At 21.6% G+C, this 25,926-nt stretch overlaps 7 protein-coding genes across 7 annotated transcripts; 3 read left to right on the top strand and 4 right to left on the bottom strand. All coding sequences in view use genetic code 6, as the record gives it.

The window, feature by feature from the left end:
* Positions 1 to 2,223: 2,223 nt before the first annotated feature.
* Positions 2,224 to 3,841, top strand: TTHERM_000749019 (transmembrane protein, putative; the record flags this gene model as incomplete). Its single annotated transcript, XM_012797017.1, has 2 exons — positions 2,224 to 2,337; positions 2,390 to 3,841. 2 exons carry the CDS (start codon positions 2,224 to 2,226, stop codon positions 3,839 to 3,841), a joined length of 1,566 nt encoding a protein of 521 aa, XP_012652471.1.
* Positions 3,842 to 4,094: 253 nt separating this feature from the next.
* TTHERM_00749000 (hypothetical protein) lies at positions 4,095 to 4,469 on the bottom strand (the record flags this gene model as incomplete). Its single annotated transcript, XM_001013575.1, has 1 exon — positions 4,095 to 4,469. The coding sequence occupies one exon, from the start codon at positions 4,467 to 4,469 to the stop codon at positions 4,095 to 4,097; it is 375 nt and encodes a 124-aa protein (XP_001013575.1).
* Positions 4,470 to 7,003: 2,534 nt separating this feature from the next.
* Positions 7,004 to 8,041, bottom strand: TTHERM_00748990 (beta-lactamase; the record flags this gene model as incomplete). Its single annotated transcript, XM_001013574.2, has 1 exon — positions 7,004 to 8,041. One exon carries the CDS (start codon positions 8,039 to 8,041, stop codon positions 7,004 to 7,006), a length of 1,038 nt encoding a protein of 345 aa, XP_001013574.2.
* Positions 8,042 to 10,633: 2,592 nt separating this feature from the next.
* On the bottom strand, positions 10,634 to 12,516 carry TTHERM_00748980 (MFS transporter; the record flags this gene model as incomplete). Its single annotated transcript, XM_001013573.2, has 4 exons — positions 10,634 to 10,660; positions 10,741 to 10,946; positions 11,544 to 12,330; positions 12,475 to 12,516. 4 exons carry the CDS (start codon positions 12,514 to 12,516, stop codon positions 10,634 to 10,636), a joined length of 1,062 nt encoding a protein of 353 aa, XP_001013573.2.
* Positions 12,517 to 12,710: 194 nt separating this feature from the next.
* Positions 12,711 to 13,045, bottom strand: TTHERM_000748979 (MFS transporter; the record flags this gene model as incomplete). Its single annotated transcript, XM_012797016.1, has 2 exons — positions 12,711 to 12,859; positions 12,979 to 13,045. The coding sequence occupies 2 exons, from the start codon at positions 13,043 to 13,045 to the stop codon at positions 12,711 to 12,713; spliced, it is 216 nt and encodes a 71-aa protein (XP_012652470.1).
* A 7,108-nt stretch (positions 13,046 to 20,153) lies between these two features.
* On the top strand, positions 20,154 to 21,238 carry TTHERM_000748978 (hypothetical protein; the record flags this gene model as incomplete). The annotated part of the gene is made up of 2 exons (XM_012797015.1): positions 20,154 to 21,150; positions 21,213 to 21,238. 2 exons carry the CDS (start codon positions 20,154 to 20,156, stop codon positions 21,236 to 21,238), a joined length of 1,023 nt encoding a protein of 340 aa, XP_012652469.1.
* Positions 21,239 to 21,776: 538 nt separating this feature from the next.
* Positions 21,777 to 23,446, top strand: TTHERM_000748977 (transmembrane protein, putative; the record flags this gene model as incomplete). The annotated part of the gene is made up of 4 exons (XM_012797014.1): positions 21,777 to 22,386; positions 22,483 to 22,617; positions 22,726 to 23,110; positions 23,386 to 23,446. The coding sequence occupies 4 exons, from the start codon at positions 21,777 to 21,779 to the stop codon at positions 23,444 to 23,446; spliced, it is 1,191 nt and encodes a 396-aa protein (XP_012652468.1).
* Between the last annotated feature and the right edge of the window lie 2,480 nt (positions 23,447 to 25,926).

Here is a 25,926-nt window from a genome sequence, read left to right as displayed (position 1 = left end):
TTTTTTCTTCATTTTTTCCTTCTAATTAACTATTTAATGATATATTTTTTCTTCAATATTTAAAAAGTGACAATTAAATTGGTGATGAAGGTGCATCAGGCTTAGGTTCTGCTTTAGCAAATTGCATTAATCTCTCAAATTTGACACTTAGTCTTGTGTAAAAACAGTTTATTTGTTTTGGATTGTGATATTTTAAACAAAAAAAATGAATATAAAACAAAAAAGCTCTTTGAATTTATTTGATAGCTTTTATTTATTTTATTTTTTTATCTTTTTTATTCAACTAATATTATTTTATTTATTAATTTAAAGAATAATTTTTAATTTAAAAGTTTATTCTATTTTGATATTTATTAATAATTTTCACAAATTTATTATAAAAGTTTAACCTCAATGAATGAATCATAAATATTCAAAGTAATAAGCAAGTGTCGTAAATCAAAAAGATTAGTTGTCTTTCACTTCTAATAGTGAAAAAAGGATGAATAAATATAAAATGTTTGAATAATATTATATATTTTATTATTTCATATTTTGAAAAAAATTAAAACCTAAAATATAAATATAAATAGATTTTATTATTGATTTTATATTTATAAATATCATTCATATTTTTGTAAGTAAATAAATTATATATAAAAAATAAAAAATTAAATGCTCTTAAGCAAACTCTCTGGTTTCTCCAAAAACGATCAAACAATTTGAAACTTTTAGTGTTATATTACATCTTATTAAATTATATAAATGCTAAACTTTTTTTGCTAGTTATATTTTAATCTTAAATATTATGCATCAATCATATTTTTATCCTTTTTTTATTTATCTTGATTAATTAGATGCCATGATTTAAATAAAACCTTAGGGAGAAATCAAGTTTTACTTTTTATTTTAACTTTTTTGTTTATAATGTTTATCTTTGTTTTTTTTTCTCAAATTTTTAACTTATCTTATTATCATTTTTTTCATTTTATATTTTTTAAAATCATAAAATAATTGTTTTTTAAATAATAAAAATTTGATTTTTTTATTCTATAATATTTAGAGTAAATTAATCAATTTAAAAGTCGTTAATGTTGAATTAATAAGCTTATTTCATATCAAGAATTTATGTATTTTTTTTTAATATGGTACTATAAATTTTAAAATGCTTATCTTATTTTATATAAAAAAATGTTCTCTAAATATTCTAGAAAAATGCAAATAGTTTAATTAATTAATTTTCTTTTTTTTTAATGTTTTTATTTTTTATGAATGAAAGATTTTTTTTGTAATTTTTATACAAAATATTTAAATATTTTGATGACACACTTACTATTTTTTATTTAAGATATCAAAATATTTCAGAAAATAAATATTTTATTTTTCATAATATCTAATTTATATATGTCTATTCCTAAAATTAAAAAAATCATTGCTGACGAATAGCGATGATTATTTATTAATATTGCAAATGAAAAAATTAATTAATTTTAAAATAAACAATGATTAATAAAACAAAGCTAAATAAATTAAAATTATTATAAAAAAAAAGGTTGTCGACACTGGGACTTCCCAAGCGGTCCCCCACCTTAGTACTAACCCAGCCTTAAGGCGCTTAACTTCGGAGTTCGAATGGGATCCGGTGTTTTCACCTTAGTATGGCCGACAACAAAAGTAAGTAATCAATATTCATAAATATTTATAATTTCAATTTTAGTTAATCATAATTTAAAAAAACATTTTATCAAAATATTGATTGAAAAATTAAATATATGAGAAGTTAATTAATAATAATTATTTTATTAAATAAAATAAATTCCTTTTTAAATAAATAAAGAAATTGGTAGAAACATGATATTAAAATACTAAATAAAATTAAAAAGATTATCTAAAGTTATGATAAACAATAAATATAATGCATAAATTAAGTAAAATATTTTTTAAATAAAAGGAAATATGAATCATTACTATTAAATATATTAATAAAAATTTGATAATTCATGATATTATAAGGTAAAATTTATTTTTCATATATGAATATATTTACTAATTTAAAACATTCTATTTTTAATAAATTGATATAGGCATAAAACCAGCATATTGTATTTCATTTATGAACTCTAATATACAGTTTTTTGATTTGTAATTTATAATTCCAAATATTTTACTAAATAGTCATATAAGATTTTTTTAAATTAAAATAGAAGATTAATATAGATAGATTTAGTGAATAAATAAATAAACATGCTTGCGGCTTCGTAAATTTAAATGGATGCTTTCTTTGCAGTTCACTTTCTTTATGATAAAGTCATATATTTTTGCTTCTTGTTTTAGCTTTTGTATTTCATAGCTTTAGATGTAAATTTATTGTATTTATTTCTACTCTAATTTATATCATATTCATTAATAGGATAAATCAATTACATAATGGATAATATGGTCTGTTATAGGTACAGCAATCATGATTGAAAATTTTTTGAACTTTTTATACATCTACAAGAACATCGAGATAAAGAGTAAGTCTCTCGCTTACATTCTATGCTTATTTAACTTAGGAGAGATACCTTTACTTTAAATTCATAAAAATAATAGGTTTGAATGCTTCATGTAATACAGATTAAATTTAAAAAGATTAGTTTTTTACGTAGTCGAAGTGGCTGGATCTATCACCCTTGCTTTCTTATTAGATCCAAAATAATTAATCATACCTTTGTTAGCATACTTTTATCCAATTTAAATGATTTTGGCTTCTTTATTTTAGCCTATTATAGTTGAAAGTAAACACACTCTAAAAAGTGCATGGATAAAATTGTTTTTAGAAACTATTGGATAAATAGGATAGTAAGGATTAGTACTAATCTATATAATTCATGATTCTTAATCTTTAATTAATATGGTTATTATAAATTTAGGGCTCACTGTTATATTTTTAGCTTTTACAGCTTAGTTTATTTCTAAGCATTACAAAGATTGCTACATTTATTTTTTCTATTTCATTGTATTTTTTGGATATTTTGTAGATATTAGGATTCCTTTTGTTTTGTAAGCCCGAATTATTGATCACTTAGAAGAATGGTAAAGAAATTCAATAGTTTTTCTACAACTTACATAGATTGTGTATGTATTTGTTTAATTTTTCATTTAGCACTTAAGAATATTTAAAGATGAAAGTTTGTGCTTTTCTATATAAGCACTAATAATTTTGGGATTGTCTATATTTTAAATTAAAATGAAGATAGTTTCTCTTATTGATTATGTGATACTAAGCTACTTCAAAGGACCAAAAATAATAAGAGTAAATAGTTTTTAACAATTGAAAGAGCTTAAAAAACAGTAAAAAGAAAATGAAAAAATATTTAAAAGATTAAAATTTATAATTATTAATTTAGATGTAAACTTGATTGGTAGTACTTTTTAAAAATGCGATTAGTTAATTTAAAAGATTCTACTCTTCTACTTTTAAAAGACTGAGATAATATCATTATAAAATAATTTTCATAGAGTTAATCTAAGTGATTCTAAATTTACATACTAAGAGGTCCGATTGTACTAAAGTCTTAATTATAATTTTATATAAAAAAAGATAGGTTAAGGTTATGAAATTTTAGATGAAATTAAAACTGTTAAGTTTTACGACGATTACAATTTTGTATAAATTTCAATATTTAAATTTCTTTTTGATAATTTACTATTATATAGTTAAATCAGTATCTTTAAAATATACAGAATATAATATAAATTACTATAAATGTCTTTAGCTAATTCAGTTTTAATATAATTATTATTATTTTAACAGTTAGAGATCGAATCTCATAATAATACATATATGAAATTATTAAGCTCTTCTTAACTAATAAATTGATAACTGACATATATATTTAAAATAAAAATTTATTTTTGTGATAAAAAAATTATAGTTTCATTTATTGGTTCAATAACTGTATATTAAAATTAATTTAAAAAATTTACTGCCAATATACATGAATATGAAGAATTTTAATTTTTTTAAGATTATTGTTTATTTATTTATTTATTAATTTATTCATAAATAAATAGCTAAACATAGTTAAAAAATTCATCTAGCTCTTTGGATAGTTAATTTGTTAGATTGTATATCAGTTCTTTCCAGAATCTTCTCTATCTTTATAATAATCAGCTGAATTAAATACCTTTTTGTCTGCATCTTTTTTTATGATTGGTTTTTTCTTTCCCATCTATTTCAATTTTTCTTCCATTAGAGCAGCCTACTTTTACATTTCTTCATCCATTCCATCTTCTAATCTTCTTTCTTTTTCATTTTCTTGCTTAACTTTACGAAGGTTAAGATTAACAACTTCAAGATTAGATGTGGTTTGTTCTTTTTATTGATCATCCTGAGCAACAGTAGTAGTATTATTAATTTTTTCATGTTCAAGCAAATCTACATCTTAAGCAAAAGCAGTTGCTAAAAGAAGAGCAAATAGTATAAGGAGTGATAACTTATTATTCATTTCAGTGATTTTAATTTGATTGATTTTTTTTAATATAAATTATTTAATTTTTTATGATAAAATATCCTTTTTTAAAGAAAAATTAAGAAGTTAAATCTATCTAGATGATTTATAATAATTAAAAAATTATTTAAGTAAAGCACTTGTAATTAATTACTTGTGTTTACTTACTTAAACTTGAAATAAATTTATTAATTTGAATTTTTAGTTATTAGGTAAAATATTAATCAAGCTAAATTAATTAATTTTCTCAGTAAAAATAAAAAACTGATCATCAATCAAATTAAATAGTGATAGAAAATGATTGTAATAATTACAAACGATCTTAATTAAATACAAAGACCTCTATATGATATATTTTTAGCTTAACTTGTATATTTCTTAATTTTTTTCAAATTTTAGTTTATTAGTTCTACAAAGTGGTAGTGGTGATTTTTATAAACACTTTGTGTCAATTTTAAAATAATTTTTAGAATATAATAAACAACAATTAATATTTCTTTAAAAGAATACTAAATTTATGAAAACATACTAGCATATTATAGCTAAACTTATTCTCTAACAGAATCAATCAAAAACTTCTCTTTCTAAAAATGTTACCTAGAACCATAAATTAATACCTTAAAATAATCTACTTTATACTTTTATTTGAACTTAGTAATTTAACTCGCATATTAACATTGTTAAAGCTTACTTCCAGCCAGATGTCATAGCATATATATATCTCTGCTCTGGCATGCCATACAACATTATAATAGATAAAATTTATACATCTTATAATATTTTCTTAAAATATTCCATATACGACTTGAATCATTAAGTTAAAATATGAACAATTTTCTTCTTTAAATAATCACTTGACTTAACATTAAAATTAAATTATCAACATAGAATTTTAAATTATGAATTTTTCTTTTAATTAAATAATAATCACATCTGAAACATCACTGAAATATTTAATTGATTTTAATGGATGAATTAATATCCAAAACTAATTGAAAACATATTTAAAGCACCACTTATCTTTATAAGTGATATTTTATATTAATATATTCTAACAGTTTATTCACTAAATTCATTTCTTTTAGCTAATATCTAAGCTAATAGTAACTCAATAAGGTATCTTTAAAAGATATAAAGAGAAAAAGAATTAATAATTAGATAAATAAATCTAATAGATTTAGTACTAGAAACTGATTGATTTATAATCAAATCAATACAACAGCTTAAACTAATAACATTGGTTCTATACACTAGAACCCTAACTTATAATGAATTCAAAAATAGAAGGTTAAGCTGACTAAATATTCTCAACTTCATAATTTTTTTAAAAGAAAGATGGTATGTAATTTAAATACAATATGTCTAAAAGTAAATTAATAATTACACTTTAATCAAATGAATGAAAATAAATATGAATTCATGTTCAACTATAACTAGAATAACTAGTAGGATGGATATAAACCAAATCTAATCGCAGATAGTTTGTCATAATTTTAATAATCATAAATTTGACACTGAAATATTTAATCAATATCTATTTATCTATTACTTACTGGTTAATTATATTCACTAGTAAATAGAGATCAATTTAAATGTATCGAAAATACTTTAATACATATTAATAAATAGATCAAGTTTCTTAAAGGAATAAAAAATTCAATGTATTTTAAAGCAACTGATTGAAGTAAAAATAATATGATTCATCAAAATTTTTAGTTTTCATTTAAGTATTTGTTTTATTAAGATCATCAACTGACGTAATTTTGAAAGAAATAAAGAATGAAATTAGATTGAGAAATATCTTAAGTCTAATAAAATAATAAATAAAATGAATGATAGTTTTACTATGTAAAAAATATAAATAATCCAGACAGTATATACTTATTTCATTTTTAGAAGAAAATTCAACCCAAAAAAACTCACAAAAATCTCCATTTTATAGCATTTTCAAATTAACTTTTTATTATTTATTAAAGAATAAAATAAATAAATTTTATTATCAAACTTGTTTTTAAAGATGGTTGGAGGGTTTTCATCAATCACTTTCAATTAGCGATTCTATGCTTTCTACTCTTTTTCTTGGTTATATACACAAGTCTCATCACTCATTAAGATATCACTTAGCTTTCCATTTCTGTCTCTAAAGTAGTTTAAATTTTTTTTGCTTATGCTAATCCTATCTGATTTATTTTGCGTATATGGGGAACATACCTAAAGGTACTTTAATTAGTTCTAAAATTTCATGGATGATCATAAGAATTGTTTCTTGACTCATTTTAGTCTTTTCCTCCATCATTTCATAAGTTATATTATGATTTTTAAAATTGAACTAAATTAAGAAATTTAATTATTTTAAAACTTTCATTTAGAATTCAAATTTTTAAGATTTAATTGAGCTTGTATCAATATTTAGTATGAAAAAATTTTGATTTTGATTTTCGGATCCAAATTGGAATAATAAAAATATAAATTAATTAAAAATCATGTAACAAAAGGTTAAAAAATCTCTTATTTATAAAACAAATTGATTTTCACATAAAGATAATATAGGTTAATATTAGAATTTGCAATTTGATTATTTAACTAAAACTAGTACTTTTTATAGTTACAGTTGGCTAACTAAAACTGCTAGTGCTATTTACTATTTTGTCTATTTGTAAAGAAAGCTTATCAAAAAGATCATCTGTTTTATCTTATGTATCTAGTTTTGTTCTTAAATAGAAAATAGCCAAGTAATTATATTATGTATCAAAGTAATTGTAAAATTTGTGTATTCCATTTGAAGAATGGCGAGTACCGTCATTTAATATCCAGTTCCCTAGTCCAAAACTAAGTTTACCATTAGTAGCATAATTTGAATTACTTGGATCTACTTTTAAATTACCAGTATAATCTTGGAGGATTGCATCCACTGAACTTTTTTCTAAGATTTTTTAGCCTTTAAATACACCTCCATTCATGAGCATAAGCATAAAGTTAGCATAATCGATCATCCTTACATAAAATCCATCAGCTATAGCGACATTATCTCCAATTTCTCCATCAAAAGCAGTAAATTTAGCATTAACCATTCCCATAGGATTCCCAAGAAGATCTAAAAAAAGCTGGTTAAATCCTTTTCCAGTAACTTTCTCTGCTATTGCTCCAGCTATTTGCATACCTATGTCACCATAAAGTACAGTTGTACCAGGAGGATTTTTTAAGTCCTCTTTTGGGACATATTTACCATTTAGTTAACCTCCTTAAGCAATACCTAATGCAGAATCTTAAAGATTTATATCTAAAGTAGCCACCCAATCATCAAAATATCCATACCCGTGAGTGTGAGTCATTAATTAAAGAAGAGTAATTTAGCTTTATTACTAAGAAAATTCATTGTTTGTGTAAAATTTAGAAATTGTATCTGTAAGACTAAGTTTACCTTGTTCTACCAATTTCATTATTACTGTCATAGCTGGCCATTTACATCCAGAAGCTATATGTATGGTTGAATCATCAGTATAAGCAGGCATAGTAGAATTAGATAGATGTTCTTTTATTAATAAATTACCATTTTTTAGCTACACCATCCAACTTATTCTACCATCAAAAATGTTTATATTTTATACTAGTTAACTTGTAATAGGAGCGAATTATTGTGCATTTATTTTTAGAGCAGCAAAAGCTATAAATATAAGTATCAAATACTTCATTTTGAAAATTAGTTGAGTTTTTTTTAGACAAAAAATTAAGATTATCTATTTATTAATTTGTTTTGGAATTATAATTATTAAAAATATAGTTTCCAATAATCGCCAATATTTAATATAAGTAAGTTTATTTCAATTATAGAAGTTTTTAAAAATCAAAAGTATTTCCCTCAATTTGTTTTTCATAACAAACCTTTGTTACAGAATTAATAAAATTCATCAATAATCTTTATATTTTACAATCTACCCTAGCATTTATTTTCTGTTACTATGAACTTATTAAATCTGATTTATTAGATTTAAATTATTAATTTGTCTATTGCCAAATTTCAATGAATCATATATCTTTAAATTTTTCTTCTGGATCAAATTTTAATTTCTTTGCAATTCTAAAAATTAATTACCGCAATTTCAGTTTGACAATTCCTCTCCTCGAATTAAGGTTATGATTAATTCCAAAGAGTGAAAACACAAATTATTCACTCGATTCCTCGAGTTTTGTTCCCACTTTTCAAAAAATAAATTACGGTAAAATTCGCTTAATCAAAAACACCAAATTGTTATTGTCTGAAATATTAATTTTTATCCATAAGAAGTTACTTAAATATAATTTTCATAAATCAAATTGTATTTTTAATTTCCAAGTTTCTTCTTCTAATCAATCCATTTACTTTTTTACTAGCTATTTTACAAATTATTTTAAAAATATTTCTTGATAACTATTATGCTATTTGTTATTGATACATTCCTTTTATGTATCAATAAAGTTCAGATTATTATTTTGAAGTTAATCTAGTTAAAATTATCCTTAATACCAATAAAATTATAATTCATAAATCTAATCTTTATTAATCTTAAAGGTGAAGAGTTGTAAAATATTTGATGTCTATTTCAAAGCTATTTTAAATCTCAGATTTTGTACTTAAGCTAGATCAACTCAGTGAATTAGGGTTGAAAAATATTGGAAACTACTGTAATTTACCATCTATTACTGTCTTGTTAAATTACTTCTTACATATTTGCTCAATATAATTATTGAAAGTATCATTTATTTTGAAGAAAAAGTAGAAAATATATAAATGAAATTTTAATTCAAGTCAAAGAAATTTAGAGAGTTTATTTATTATTTTTTTATTAAAGTTTAAATTTAACCAAAAAATGGATTCGAACTTTCACTACATGAAGGCTATTAGGAAGATAGTTATTCAAATTACAGCTGTTCCCATTATATTAGATATTTATTCTTTAAAAATTCATCAAACGCATTGAAAAGCTTTGAAGATTTTGTAATTAATCAAAATATTGTTGATGAAAAATATTGAAATGAATAAAATAATAGATCTAAAATTGGATTACAAAAAGAAGTTGTAGGAAATATCAAAATTAATATCCTTACACTTTTTGCAAATGAAAATAATTATCTAAATATTATGGCAGTTTTAGCATTTATAATGGATCATACTTTCAAATTATCTGAAGCAATAAATTTGATTTAATGAATGAATACATTTTAATACATACATTTATATTAAAAATTAATTCGGAATCCTTAAATAATTAAGATTTTTATTATGTAGGAAAAACTTGTATTTAAGATCTGACTCAACTAAATTTATCTTAAAATATTAACAGTTAAAGCTACTATTTCTGCAATTTTATCACAAATATGTATTTGTGCAAATAGAGGAGGAGGATAAAGGTTATTTTTACTTAAAACTTGCATTAATATTTATTTTTAACATAAAAAATGAATTTTCTTTAGGAGATCTAAGAAAACTGAAATATGTTAAAAATAACACAAAAATGTAAGAAAATTTTGAAAGTATTTAGAAATAGAAATTATGTGTGTGTTGAATGAAAATATTTAAGATTTTTGGAGAGAAAAAAAAATAATCAATTTAGCTATTTATGTTATTTAATCAAAAATAAATTAGAATTCATTGTGAGTAATTCATAAATTCAAACAAAATTTAGTTTATATATTAATTAGATGTTAAAAAAAGAATTGATAAATATAAAAATATTGAAATAATAGAATTAAATGTGTTTTATTTTATTATATTTAAAAATAAGGGAATTTATAATTGGAGAATTTTAAATAAAATAATTTTTAGTAATTTTAAGATGGTATTAATTAACTCTTACTTTACAAAAATAATCAATATTAGTTTTAAATAAAATAAATTTTATAATAAAGTTAATTTACGAATCGATAATTAGATAGATAGATAGATAGATAGATAGATAGATAGATATAAATAACACAATAATTTTGTTAAGCTTTAAGTATTTCTTAAATATAATATTAATCAATCAATTCAAGAATAAATACTATCTTAAAATTATTTCATTTTTTTCTCCAATATTTTTTATAGTACTTTGATTGCATATGAAGAAATATCAGCTTGAACACATTTATCTATATATTTTTACAAAATTTCTAAATAAATTTAATCTTTGTTTATGATCTCATCAAACTAATATTAATGGCTTGATTATCTAATTGAACTAAAATCAATTTTTCCTCTCTACTAAATTTCTTCATAAAGAATAAGAAATTTTAAGTATTTTGACCTTACTCTTATTGATAATCTACTTTAATGTTCGCCTGTAACAAATGCCTATTATTCCAGCTAACTTTGAAATTTTTGATTAGACAATCCAATTTCTTCAGTTTTTTTCTAGCTATATGAAACTTCACCTTAAAACTCTAAACCATAAAAAATTTCTCCTTCATCAAAATTATTTAGATCATAATATTATCCTTCAACTTCAATCAATTTCCCTATTGTATTTTTAAATTAATTTTCCTTAACTTTCATCTTTTTCTGCTTTAGAAAAGCAGATGAATAATATAGATAAAACAATTATATTATTAATTTTCATTGCAGAATATCTTTTTTTGTTTATGTTTCTATAAAATTAACTTTATATAATTAAATATTAATTATTTATCTTTAAGAAAATGAAAAGCGTGTTTAATTAGGATAAATAGTAATAATTTTCAATTCAAGTCAATAATTTTTAAAATATACCATTTAAAACAATCATTAAATTTAAATTTAAAGTTTTCTTTTTAATCAGATTTTTTGTTATAATTTTTTAATTTCAATAATTGACTTTTCGTAATTAATCATACTTTGATTTTCTCTAAAGAAGTAATATGATATTTGTTAAAAACTTTACACGCGTTAGAATAAAAACTGAAAAATATAGGATATATTTTAATCATCTAATAGTGTTTGTAATTTTTTATTGAAATATTTTTTGCATATTTATAAATTTTCAAATTAATAAAGATATATTTATTAATATATTTATTTAATAATACAATTTTATTGCTAGAATAATTAAAATTTAAAATATTTATCATAATAAGTACAAATTATTTTTATTCCATTTTAATCTTTCAAAATAAATATTTTATTTAATTTAAAAAATATTAATTTTTTATTTTTGCTAATAAATATAAATTTAAATTAATTTATTTGATAAAAATATTCTTAATTATAAATAGTTATTTATTGCTATTAATTTTGTTGTCGGCCATACTAAGGTGAAAACACCGGATCCCATTCGAACTCCGAAGTTAAGCGCCTTAAGGCTGGGTTAGTACTAAGGTGGGGGACCGCTTGGGAAGTCCCAGTGTCGACAACCTTTTTATTTTATTTAAAATAATTTTTAATAATTAGAAATATTATTTTTTCTAATATTAATTTGTTTGAATAATTTGTAGATTATTAAGTTATAAAAATAATTGAATGTTATTGTTATAAATAGTTATTTATAGATATTAATTTTGTTGTCGGCCATACTAAGGTGAAAACACCGGATCCCATTCGAACTCCGAAGTTAAGCGCCTTAAGGCTGGGTTAGTACTAAGGTGGGGGACCGCTTGGGAAGTCCCAGTGTCGACAACCTTTTTATTTTTAATCATTTTAGAGATATTATTTTTATTAATATTAATTTATTAGAGTAAATTGTAGATTATTAAGAGATAAAACAAATTGAAAGTTATTGTTATAAATAGTTATTAAAAGATATTAATTTTGTTGTCGGCCATACTAAGGTGAAAACACCGGATCCCATTCGAACTCCGAAGTTAAGCGCCTTAAGGCTGGGTTAGTACTAAGGTGGGGGACCGCTTGGGAAGTCCCAGTGTCGACAGCCTTTTTATTTTAATTAATAGTATTTTTAAATATTTCAAAAGTATTATTTTTAATAGCTAATTTTAATTTATTCTAGTTAATTGTAGATTAAGTGATAAATCAAATTAAAAGTTATTGTTATAAATAGTTATTTATTGATATTACTTTTGTTGTCGGCCATACTAAGGTGAAAACACCGGATCCCATTCGAACTCCGAAGTTAAGCGCCTTAAGGCTGGGTTAGTACTAAGGTGGGGGACCGCTTGGGAAGTCCCAGTGTCGACAACCTTTTTATTTTGTTTAAAATAATTTTTAATAATTTAAGAAATATTATTTTTTTTTTATATTAATTTATTTGAGTAAATTGTAGATTAAGTGATCAAGTAAATTAAATGTTATTGTCATAAATAGTTATTAAATGATATTAATTTTGTTGTCGGCCATACTAAGGTGAAAACACCGGATCCCATTCGAACTCCGAAGTTAAGCGCCTTAAGGCTGGGTTAGTACTAAGGTGGGGGACCGCTTGGGAAGTCCCAGTGTCGACAACCTTTTTTATTTGAAAGAATAAATTAATTTTATTAAACTTTTTTACTAACTTTTAATAATAAATTTATTTTATTTAACTTTTGTATTATAAAACTAAATTTATTATTAATTATTCAATACAAAGGAATTTTACCATGCTTTTTAATATCAATTCAAGTCTAGAAAAACCACAGGCTTTTTTTTGCATTAACTCTGTTCTGAATAAAATAAAACAAGATATACATTAACTTTAATTATTAAATTGATTGGTATAAGTAAATAAATTATAAGATATCTTTTTGAATTATCATTTTTTGAAAAATTATGAATATTTATAAAAAAGAATTAATAATATAAAATTATTAATAAAATATATCAATTATAATAAATTAATTAGATTAATATTTTAGGATACATTCTATTATTTTATTAAGACTGATTTATTTAAGTATGAAATAAACTTTGTTTAAAACTTTATTTTATTGATGAGTATAATTAAATCTCTCATGAAAATTAGTAATTATTTCTACAAAAATATATAATAATTAAGAGATATTATTAAATTTAAAATAATTTAAAATATACTTATTTTAATTTTTAGAAAGTAAACTATTAAAAATAATTGATACGCTTTAGATAAATTCTATAATAAAATCAATAAGTTTTAAAATTTATATATAAATGTAGCTAGCTAGCTATATATATTGATTAAAAAATAAACAAATTATATCAAATAAACAAAAAAATTTATTTTACTTATTTAAAATATTCTGCATTGAATTAATGTTAATAATATCATAGCTTGCTTTTTATTTTCTCTTGATTGTTTCTGATTAAGAATAATAAATTTAAAGATTCAAATATTTTACAAGAATATTTCTAATACAAAAATTATTAAAAAAAAGCTATTTCTTACTTCTTAATTCCTTTTTATTATTTTATTTTAGAGACATATATCTTTTAGCTTCATATTTTTTAATGAAATTATTTGGCTATATATGCTAAAAAAAAAATATGAAAATTGTTTGGTGCAAATAACTTCAAACAAACTGTATATTTTGGTCACGAAAATATATGCACCCGATAATATCAAAAAAAGCATTTAAATAGCTCTACTGAAAAAATAAAATTTATTATAATCGATAGTGGCCCGAAAATTAATTTTACTTATAAATTGGATTTAAGAGTAGTCAATTAGATATCTTAGAGTATTATTGCATTCTAATTATTTATAAATTTGGAAATTATTTTTTAGTAGATGCTACTTTAAAGATATTACTAGGTGATATTCATATTTAATATACTGAAATAAAGATAATTTTCATTACAGAATAATAACAATAAATTAAATTAGATAGAAGAACATTTATTATTTATTAACATTCGGCTTTAAGATGTAAGTAATTTAGGTAAAGGGGCGATTTTTTCTTTTGAAATCTTGAAAACTAGAAAAATTCATAACGTATTGCATCGTCATTGAAAATTAAGAACATTAATTAATTACATGAATATTAATGATGTTTAAGACAAAAGAAAAAGAAAGAAAAACTTAATTTAAAATACCTACAGCCTATAAATATAAAAACTAAACAGCCGAATATATTCTTTTGAATTCTGAAATAAGATTCATTTACATAAATCAAAGTTTATTTATTTTCTTTTTTATTCTTAAAAAATAAGCATCTGCCATTTAGCGCTGCTAAAAGAAATTCAAAAATTAAGTTATCTGACCTTTAAATCCTTATAATTTTTTCTTAAATTTAGCAAAATATTATTAAAATAACGATTTAAGGTTTATAAAAAAAGGAACATTTCCTAATTAATAACAGTTAACTACAACTCATAATATTAAAAGAAAACTAGTTAATTACATTTGAATTTTACATTCAAACAAAATTCAAAACTAAATAGTTAATTTGAAGAGAGAAAAAAAGATTACAATAATTAAAGTAAATAAGATTCATCTATTTATTTAGGTGAGAGCTCTAAAAGCTACTTTTAAATCTAAAAAATAAATTTATTTTAAATCAATTATTAACAAACAATAAAACATTTAATTAAATTCTGATGAATTTTCCTCAGTATATAATTAATATTTTATTATTTTTATATGTTTCAAAATTTATTATGTTACCCTCACTCATTTACTTAATTTAAAGCATCCAATTCCTATCAAATAATATTTAATAAAGATAAATTTTATTTTTGTACACATTAATATTTTTAGACACCTATTATGTATTTAAGTAAATTTCAAAAATCTTTAATATAAGAAAGTATTTATTTATTCGCTTGACTAAAAATAAAAACCATAATAAGTAAGATACGCACTGTTTTCAGATTAATTTAAATGGAATTTAAATAATTTTTAATTTCCCATTCACTTTAATATCGATTTTGTATCAAACAAAATTGAATAACATCAAGCTCTGGGGATTTCCATCAAAAAAAATGAAATAAATAATTAATTAATAATTTAGCTGTATATAGATGCCATTTAAAAGAGCATCAATTTTAAATAAAAATATAATAATTATTATTTAAAACAAATATATCTAATAAAAAAATCAAATTCAAAATTAAAAATAAGATAAAAATTTAAAAATAATCAAATTAATTTTCCCTTTCTACCAAAAACCTCGTCATTTCCAATTTTTGTTCATGATAATTAGATCAGTTATTATCAAAATTTACATTTTAATTTTATCAATTCAATTGCATGCTTAAGCGCATGAAATATCTGTGGATGGATGTTCTAGATAAAGTAATGCAGCTGATGGTAACAATTAAAATTAATGCACTGAATGCTATGAAGGCTATGAATTAAATAGCAAAGAAAACCTGTGTGTTTATACTAAATGTGACAATAATTTATATTATGATAAGAATCTAAATACTGGCACTTAAAGCTAAAATAATAATTGTGTTGCTATTTGCAGTCCTCTCAGCTGGATAAATAAACAGACTAACATGTGCAGAAGCTAGTTAAAATGCTCATCTACAATAGATTCTTACTAAAATAAAAATTAATAAACTACAGTCACAAATTTTTTTGTTTATCAAAATGATTATTATGTGGCTCAATCAAGTTTTCTATCTGTCTATGATAAAAATGAACTTTATTTTATCAAAAATTTGCAATTTTAAAAAGATGACATTAATTTATTTAATGTAAACGGTATCATATTCATACTAAGTATCGATAATACTATATCTATTTGGGACATTATAAGAGAATCAAGGGTCATATCATAATTCGATTAATCATCGATGATTTCTTTCAACCTCAAAACTAAAATTATTTCTATGCAGGACTAATATCTTTTAGTTTACAATATTTTATCTAAAAGTATCTCATTTTAGATATTTTATGACTAAATTAGGTCAATTTTTTCTATATCATAGAATTATTGTACTATAAATATAAATGCATAGTCAATTATGTTTATTGATTAGTTTTTATTTGTTCAAACAGAAACTACTATTTCAGTTTTTTAGATTATTGTTTCTGTTAAAGATAATAACAACTTGAATTTGAGCAACGAAATGAGTTTTCAGTTTTAGATTTAGTAAAATAATAACTATTTTAATATTCTCTCATAATCCTTGCAAGGAATGTACATAGCATGCTTAGACCAATCAATATTACTAATAAATCTAAATAATAAATAAGTTCAACAAATTTAAATTGGAGTGATGGGTAATCAAACTATTTATAAAACTAGAATATTTTATCTTTCAGATACTGATAAAACTGAGCTTTTGATTATCAGTACAGATAGTTAGATGATTTTTTATAATTTTAAAACTAACTCATCAAATTTAATTATATAAAATAATCCTTAAATTAAAGATTTTGAGATCTGTAATTTATTGGATAATGTAAATTAATTAATTGTGCTTTAGGAAAATCAAGATTTACAAATTTTTTAGTTTGACACAAATTTGTAACAATTTATTCAAATTAACTAATAAATTTCCTTGAATTACTATCCCTTAAATTTCTTTAGCATTAAATACTTGGATATAACAACAAATAATAAAGAATTTATTAGTGAGATAATAAGTACAAATCTTGATTCTATTTAGATTATTAAAAAGAATATTCTCTAATTACAGTAAAAATAATTGATATAAATTTAAACAATTACATAATTTCATTCAAGCTTTCCTACTCCATCTCCAGTTTTAAAGTAAAATAGTCCATACAATAGTTTGTATAAAACAATTGATTTCTTTTATTAATCATCAATATTAGTTCAAATAAATAATTTCAGTTCAATTAATTTTTATGATTGCTCAGATGGAATTAATTGTAAATTTAAAAAATCAATATTTCTTTATCCGATAGAATAATTAACCAAATTTTACAACAATAAAATAATCGCTTACAGTTATGCCAATTTTTAAATTATTGACATATTTAAATAAAAAATTTTATAGTATATTGGGTCTTCTTAATTTGTTTAGTTTGCAACTAATAATGATAAACTCATAATGGCTAAGAATGGATGTTTAAGAGTATATTCATCAGAGTTAGTAGTTTTATATGAAAATTGTAATTCTGATTTTTCAAATTTAAGTATTTATAAAACTATATATTTAAATAATGACTTAAGAGTTTTGACGACATATAAAATTGATTAATAGTTTAATATTACTTTGTATTAAATAGACTTAACAAAACAATCTATTTAAAAGATAAATTCATTAAAAAATTCTAATTGTTAATCATTTAAAATAATTACAAAATTTTCTTCTTTGTAAGATGAATTGTTTAATAACTACTTTATAGAACAAATAATAATTGTGGATAACCTCAACAATTTAAACATTTATGATTTGAACTTGTCACTAATTTATTAAACAAATTAGCTTTAAATATAATCTATACTATTTACTAGTAGAGTATTGAATGATGATAAATCTTATGTTCTAATAGGGTCAAATGAGTTTCTTTTACTTAATATCTAAAATAATAATTAAATTTTAACCAAATCCGATTTTTTAATTTTTTTTGAATTCCAAATATTGGAAGCAGAATTAAAAACAAATGGATAGAATAATTTTTACTCTATAAAATTCTTTAATGACAATAAAATTTATGAATACAATATAAATATATAAAGAAATTTAACAAACGCTACTCGTGTAGATTATATGAAATACATCTCTAAATATCCTTTTTTAAATAAAAACAAAAGAAACACTTTAAACTTTACATTTAATTACTTTGCTGGAGACTCTACCGGTTTATTGCTTGCTTCTTTATCTCCAAAATCTAAATTTACTTAAATAATTTAAACTGGAAAATATTTTATTCGAAAAATTATTCAAATTTAATAGCTTGGAATAATTATAAATATTCCATTGAATAAAGATTTTTCCTATTTTGATATGTTCACTAATAAAGAAGTATAATTACCTAATTCAAAAACTACTTAGTATGTTTTTACAAAATAAAATACAATAATTATTTATTGGTAAAGGATTTTTATTAATAATTAATAATACGATAACTTATTTCTAAGAGATTTATCATAACAAAATGCAGTCCTTAGTTTTTAAAATACAATTATGTTATTCGGATTTATTTATGATGAAAGCGATAACCTAATATATGCTTATGGGTATGGCCTTTTAATACTTAATCTAAAGCTTTAACTAGTCTATACAATCTAAGATTAAAAATACTAAAATCTATAATACAATCCATGTCAAACCTCTTAAGATTATTTAATATGCTTATAAATGCACTCACAATAAAATAGTATTTAATATGAATATGAAATATTTATATTTCATAAGGCCTTAAAAGAATTTTTAAAAGTTTACATTGGTTAAGTTAACTAAATAAGTATGATGGTTGATTCATAATATTAAAATATATTTATACTGCAAGCTAATTTTTAAATCTACAACTTTTAAGGATACTAGAAAATGACAGTAGAAAAATAAATTGATGTCTGCATATTTTAGCCATCTGTGATGATTTGTGAATCTTCAAAAAGTAAAAAATAAATATATTAATTTTATCTTTAATTAACTAATTTTAATAATTTATTTATTGTTCAATTATTCAATAAATGAGCACTTGAAAATCCTCAATTTAAGTGTCCAAAAGAATTATTAAAATTTTATTTAATTTTTAAAATTATTATCAAATAAATTAAGAAATTTTCATTTTTTTTTTTTTAAATTTTCATTTTTAACTTCTACATTGAATACTAATTAAAATTTTAAAACTTATAGAATTAATTTTAATTGACAGGCTTACTCTTGCTTTAACAGAGTTGGGTGTTCCATTAGATGATTCCTCAAACTTAAAATATATTCATATTGACTTTTTAAATTATGTATTATTTTAAACATCAAGCTCACGAGACAAGATTTTTATATTTGATGTCTCTACCAAATAAATAATAAATAGTTTTTCTTCTACACCGTAATAAGGTTAATTGATTGATATTGCAGACTTTTAATTTGATTATAGCCTAAGCAACTGCTTAATGTATATGGATCGTTTAGGAAATTTTTATTTATCTTCATTAGATAAAAATTATGCTTTTCAAAATTATATCACAATAAATGAGTTTAATGATCCAAAAGCTAGACTTATATATTTTTATTATAATAATATTACTAACGATATTTTTATTTATTATAATTGCCTTTACACATTTGATCTCAGCATATTAGGATAGCCTTATGAGCCTCAGCTAAATGAACCATATCATTTATTTTCCAAAATATTTATAAATAACTTACAGACTGACTACCTAATTTTCAACAAATATAATAACACAATTTTTAGATACACTAATAGTTATCTAAAATTTGAATTAGATATAAGCGGTTCTCGAATGGTAGACATCGAATATAATCAAGCATTCGATATTTTAGTTATTGCTTTAGAAGACTCAATTTTATTTTACTAGTAATACTAGTTTAGCAAAAGCAATAATATGCTTCCAAATATATACAAGCTTGATAATATTCAGTTCTAGCAATTTATAGCTGATAACCTTATAATTACTTATGATTAACAGATTTTACATTTAAATATATAAAATGGTATAATTCTTAATACAATTCAGTTTAATTCTACCTAGCTAGTAACTTCATATAGCTTAAATAGAAACCAAGACTTTCTCTTAGTGGGATTTAGTGATAAATAAGTTCTTCTATACAGTCTTATTGACAAATAATAATTTGTATTTGGGGTATCTTTTAAAAGCCCTCTTAACGCTTCTATAATAATTATTTAGTTTATAGAAACTGAGTAAGTTGCTTATGCTGTTTCGAGTGATGGAATAATGATCTAACTAGATATCTCTAATAAATAATAAATTTAATAAATAGATTTAAAAAATTTAGTCAGCGAAGATCCTAATACTACCATAGTAAAATTTTTAGTTGACGAGACTTATAAAAGATATATTTTTTGCTTCTTAGGACAGAAAAAAGCATATGTATGGAATTATTCATAATAATTGCAAGAATAATATCTTTTTTTACCCTCAATCCGAGTTAAGAAGTTAAAAATAGAGCAAAATTATATACTTATTTCTTGTGCTTTCTAAATAAATATATTTTATCTTGACACTCCCATCCGGTTTTTTACTGTTATTAAGAAAAATTTTATTTAAGATAAAATAATAGACTTTTCTTTTATTTCTGACAAGGTTATAGCAATTTTTTTCATAGATAAATTTGAACTATTCTTAATTCAAGGAGAAAATGTTAACTTGGTTTCTTAGCAAGACTATTCTTATCCTAAAATTCTAGATTATCATTTGGATTCTTTAAGCAATTCAGTAAAAATAATAGGAATGCATTAAAATGGAATTTTTGAAAATAATTACAATTTAGATACTTTTTCTTATGATTAAATCTCTGAATGCACTCTTTTAATATCGAATTCATAAATAGCTTAAGTCCAGAATAATTTAAATTCTGTTTATCCAAAATAAATAAAATCTTAATCAATAAATGGAATCTTTTTAATAGATTAACAAAATTATTAAAGTTATGTCTATCTATAAGTTACAGTTAATGACCTATAAAAAACTATTTAGTACATTTCTTAATATTAAAATAGATAATTTGTGGTTTCTTCGTATAATATTTAGAATAGTTTTATACTTCTATCAAATAATACTTTTTCAAGCCTAAATTTACCAATCTTTTAACTTGCTAACTTCAATTTAGATTTCGAAAACAATACAAACTTAAATATCAATATAAATTAGAATTAAAATACCCAACAAATTATTTTTTAGAATATTACAATAAACTTTTAATGCTTTAGCAGTAATAAAATAATCTTTTCAGGCGTTCAAAAAATTATATTTTAAAATATTAAAATATCTTAGTAAGACCTTAGAGAGTGTTCAGGTGACCTCAACTAAGCAAACTCTCTATTCCTTTTTAACAATATATCATAAATTTTAATTTACAACCTAGAAATATTGAGTAATAATTTTAACCAGATACATGAGATACCCATATTTTAGTTTGATTCAGTAAATAGTATTTAAATATCTGGATTAACTGCAGTACAAAACACAAATTTAAATAGTTTGATGGGTTTTTTAAATGTCTATAATGTAACCCTTTTAAATCTATCAATTAAAAATAATATTAATCAAATAGTATAAGCATAGTAAGACTATGGAATATTCTCCTTTTCTAAGTGCTATATAATAAATCTAATTAATTGTTCATTTTAAACAAATAATTAATTAAATCTATTTTATTCCTAAAATTCATACACTGATAAAAATCAAACAACTGTTTTAGAAAATGATGTTTTAATTTTCTAAGATGTTAAAATAGAGGAAAACAAATTTCCAACAAAAAATATTTTGTCTATTTAAAATTCGTATGTTTATTTTAACAAATTAACTTATGTTCAAAATGAAGGATCATTTTTAATTATGAAATCTTAGAATGTTACTGTTAATAATAGCTCCTTTAGTGGTAATAAAGCGCCAAATGGAGGAGCTATAAATTTTAATGCTATTCAATAGACAATAAATTTTAAATCCTGCTAATTTGAATAAAATACTGCCTTAAGTAGTGGTGGAGCTTTGTACTTTGAAAACATACCTTCATGCAAAGTAATCTTTGACTCTGATACAGAAATCAGAAATAACAGAGCTTTAATTGGGGGTGGTTTAAGGATTGTTTAGACTGACGAAAATCAGATTCAGTTACCTTATGGCTTTCCTTTCGTACATAATGTGCATTAAAATTTAGCTGATATATATGGAAACGATAGCGCATCATATCTATAAAATATTATAATTACAAATAATAATAAAGAAAATAGCTATTTTTTCACATTTTATGAAAATTAAACAAATATTCTACCCTAGGAGCTTGAGTAAAGCTTTTCAAGATTTGCTGAAATTAAAGAATTTCGAAGTGGTGAATTCATATATTTTAAGGTTTATATAGTTGATAGCTAGAATAGGTATTTGAGTTTCTCAAAAGAGAGGCTGGTAAATAGTAAGTATCCTATCGAAATAGAATCAGAACTAAAAAGTATTTAAGTTTCAATTTATGGTCTTAAATCCAATTAAAGCTTAATAAATGGACAATAAATTATAAATTATTACTAATATAATTCTTAAAGTTTAGCTTTTGAGTTTAGTGACTTGCAAATAATTGGATCTGGTAATGAGTTATTATTTTCTGTTAATTCAACGATTTATACAAGTTCTATTGTTAAATAACCAATACTCTTATCAATTGGTTTTAGAAATTGCATAACAGGTGAGGTTATTTAATATATAAATGATTAAATTTATTAATGTAATTAATGCTTGGAAGGCACTTATCAGATAAATGACCCAATCTAACTTTATAAGTAGTCTATAAAAGGAAGAAATGATATAAATAGATGTATAAATTGTCCTGAATCTGCTATCAAGTGTGTAGGAGATAAAATATCTTTAAAAAATGGATTCTGGAGAAAAAGCAACTAAACTGATGAAATAATAGAGTGTGATCCTATTGTAAACTCATGTTAAGCACAAAATCCTCTTAATATTAATTATTGCTCAACTGGCTACTTAGGACCTACTTGTGGGTAATGTGATATTTTAGGTGAAATTTGGAAAGGCTCACGTTACTCAGAATCTAGTTCCAAAGGGGTGTGCGAAATATGTGGTCCTAAGCTCAATTAATGGATTTACTTGGTTTTAAAAATAATATTGTTTGAAGCATACTTCTTGAATGTTTTAAATATTTTTGTTAAAAAATTTAAGTATACTTAAACATGTTATTATTTGAGAAAATTAAAAATAATTCCAATTAGCAGTAACAGTATATAAGACTATTCTGGATTTTACATAAAAATAATTCTAAACTACTATCAAATATCGTCTATACTAATTTAACAACCAAAAGTTATTTCAATTAATTTTAATTTCTTGAGTGAGATATTTGGATCTGGTGATAGATAAATTTAATTGGGAATGGATTGTCTTGTTAGTGAAGGTATTATTCAAAAACTAAATAAAATATTATTTTATACCTTAGTTTAATTTTTGGTACCTATAATAGCACTCGTTTTTATTCCTTTGACTCTTATGTTTTATGAATAAATTGTAAAAGTAAGATTAAGAAAATACCACTTTTATTTGCTCTTTCATATAATTTTTATTTACTTTTAAATGAGTTAGATATCCTATTTTTCAAAATCACTTACTTGTAGAGAAATAGGAAGTCATCTTTATAATCCTATTGATTTAACAATAGAATGTTACGAAGCTAGTGTAGTTAAATATCTATTTCCTTTCTCTTTATCAGTGTTAAGTTTTTGGACTCTTTTCCCATTAGTATTTCTAAATTAAATTAAAAAAAACAGGAAAAAATTAGATTAGTGTATAATAAAATATAAATATGGCTATTACTATGGTGAATTAAAAGATAAGTATTACTATTGGGAATTCATTAGAATTTATTTAAAGATTGCTATCATTTATTTGTATACTTTATTATCTAGAAATAACTAATATATAGCCATCCTAGGGATTACTATACTAATAGGCTACTATATTAAAATAATATCTTAGAATAATCCTTTTATTTCATTTAGCATATAAAAATGTGAGATAGCATCATATACTCTTATTATTTTGAAGGCTTTTCTATTAGCAATATAAAGTTAAAATCCATAAACCTAAAGATTGATAGAAATATCTCAAATATTTATTGATTATTTTTTCTTTTTTTGTTTCTTGCTAATAGTAATAGGAATAATGTTAAGCAGTTCGAAGTCTAAATTAATGGTATTTGTAAAAGAATAATTACTAAAAATGATATCTATAAAATCATTAAATAAATTCCTTAACAATAAGCATGTTTCTTTTCAAGCTTACCTAAAATGGAAATTAGTCTACAAGATGTTTAGAAAAAGCTTGAAATACCATTAAAAATTAAAGAAAAAGCAAATTATTTAAAATTTATAGAATCTTTAGAATATCCAAAACAAGTAGATTCTTTAAGTTAAAAATAGTAATTTGATTCTGTAGAGTAATTAGACTACTTAAAATATGTATTCTAAGGTTAATTCTTTAAGCGTAATTTATTTATTTTTTTTTAATTTTAATTAATATTTTTTTAAAAAAGCCACATTAAAGATGTATAGACATTGGTTCTGCTGAATAATTTATTTGAATAATTTTATGTTTTTTAACAAAAAATTTGACTACTAATATTTTTTATATAAATTATATGTCATTATATATTTGCACAAAGCTTAACTTTAAAATAATATAATTTTAGATTAAAAAATTGGCTATATATTCTAAAAAATAAGAAAATTGCTTGATGCAATTAACTCATACAAACTGTATATTTTGGCAACAAAATTTTTTATTTGATAATATGTAAAAAGTATATTTAAATAACTCTACTTAATAAATAAAATTTATTTTAATTGATAGTGACACTAAAATTTATTTTACTTATAAAATGGATTTAAGAGCAGTCAATTAGATATATTAAAGTATTACTCAATGCTAATTATTCATAAATTAAGAAATTATTTTTTAGTAGGTGCTTAATTAAAGAAATTCATATTTAAAATACTGAAATAAAGATAATTTTATTACCTTACATTTAATAATAAAAATAAATTAAATTAGATAGAAGAACATTTATTTATTTATTGGTATTGGCTGAAGGATGTAAGTAATTTAGGAAAAGCGATGATTATTTCTTTTGAAATTTGGAAATTATAAAAATTCATAACGCATCATATAGTCATTATAAATTAAGAGCATTACATAATTACATGGTAATCATTGGTGTTTAAAACATGAGAAAAAGAAGGAAAAATTTAATTTAAAATACCTACAGCCTATAAATATAAAAACTGAACAGCCAAATATATTCTTTTGATTTCTGAAATAAGATTCATTTACATAAATCAAAATTTATTTATTTTCTTTTTATTCTTAAAAAATTAGCCTCTAGTATTTAGCGCTGCTAAAATAAATTTAAAAATTAAGTTATCTGACCTTTAAATCACGAGCATAATTTCTTAAATTTAATAAAATATTTTTAAAATAACAATTTAAGGTTTTGTAAAAAAAGGACTATTTCCTTATTACTAGCAGTTAACCTCAGCTCATAATATTAAAAGAAAATTAGTGGATTACGCTTGAATTTTAAATTCAAACAAATTTGAAAAGTAAAAAGTTAATGAAGAGAAAAAAAGATTAAAATAATTAAAGTAAATAAGATTCGTCTATTTATTTAGGTGAGAACTCTAAAAGCTGCTCAAAGTCTTAAAGATAAATTGATTTAAATCAATGATTAAATAGCAATAAAATATTAAATTCAATTCTAATGAATTTTACTCAATAAATATATAATACAGTAAATCCTCATATATTAAGACTTTTTTATTTAAGGCCAATTTTTTGCAAATTTTAAAAGGCCTATGGAACAAGGGTCAAAAATGGGTTAGATGGGTCTTTTTATATGAGGAACTACATTATTTTATAATTTTTATAAATTTTTTTAATAGGTTATTATATAATCCACATTCATTTACATAATTAAAAAAATCAT

Source organism: Tetrahymena thermophila, assembly GCF_000189635.1.
Source record: "Tetrahymena thermophila SB210 genomic scaffold scf_8254674, whole genome shotgun sequence".
NCBI classification, from domain to species: domain Eukaryota; phylum Ciliophora; class Oligohymenophorea; order Hymenostomatida; family Tetrahymenidae; genus Tetrahymena; species Tetrahymena thermophila.
Note: the sequence above shows the minus strand (reverse complement) of the source record. Positions and strands in the feature narration are given on the sequence as shown.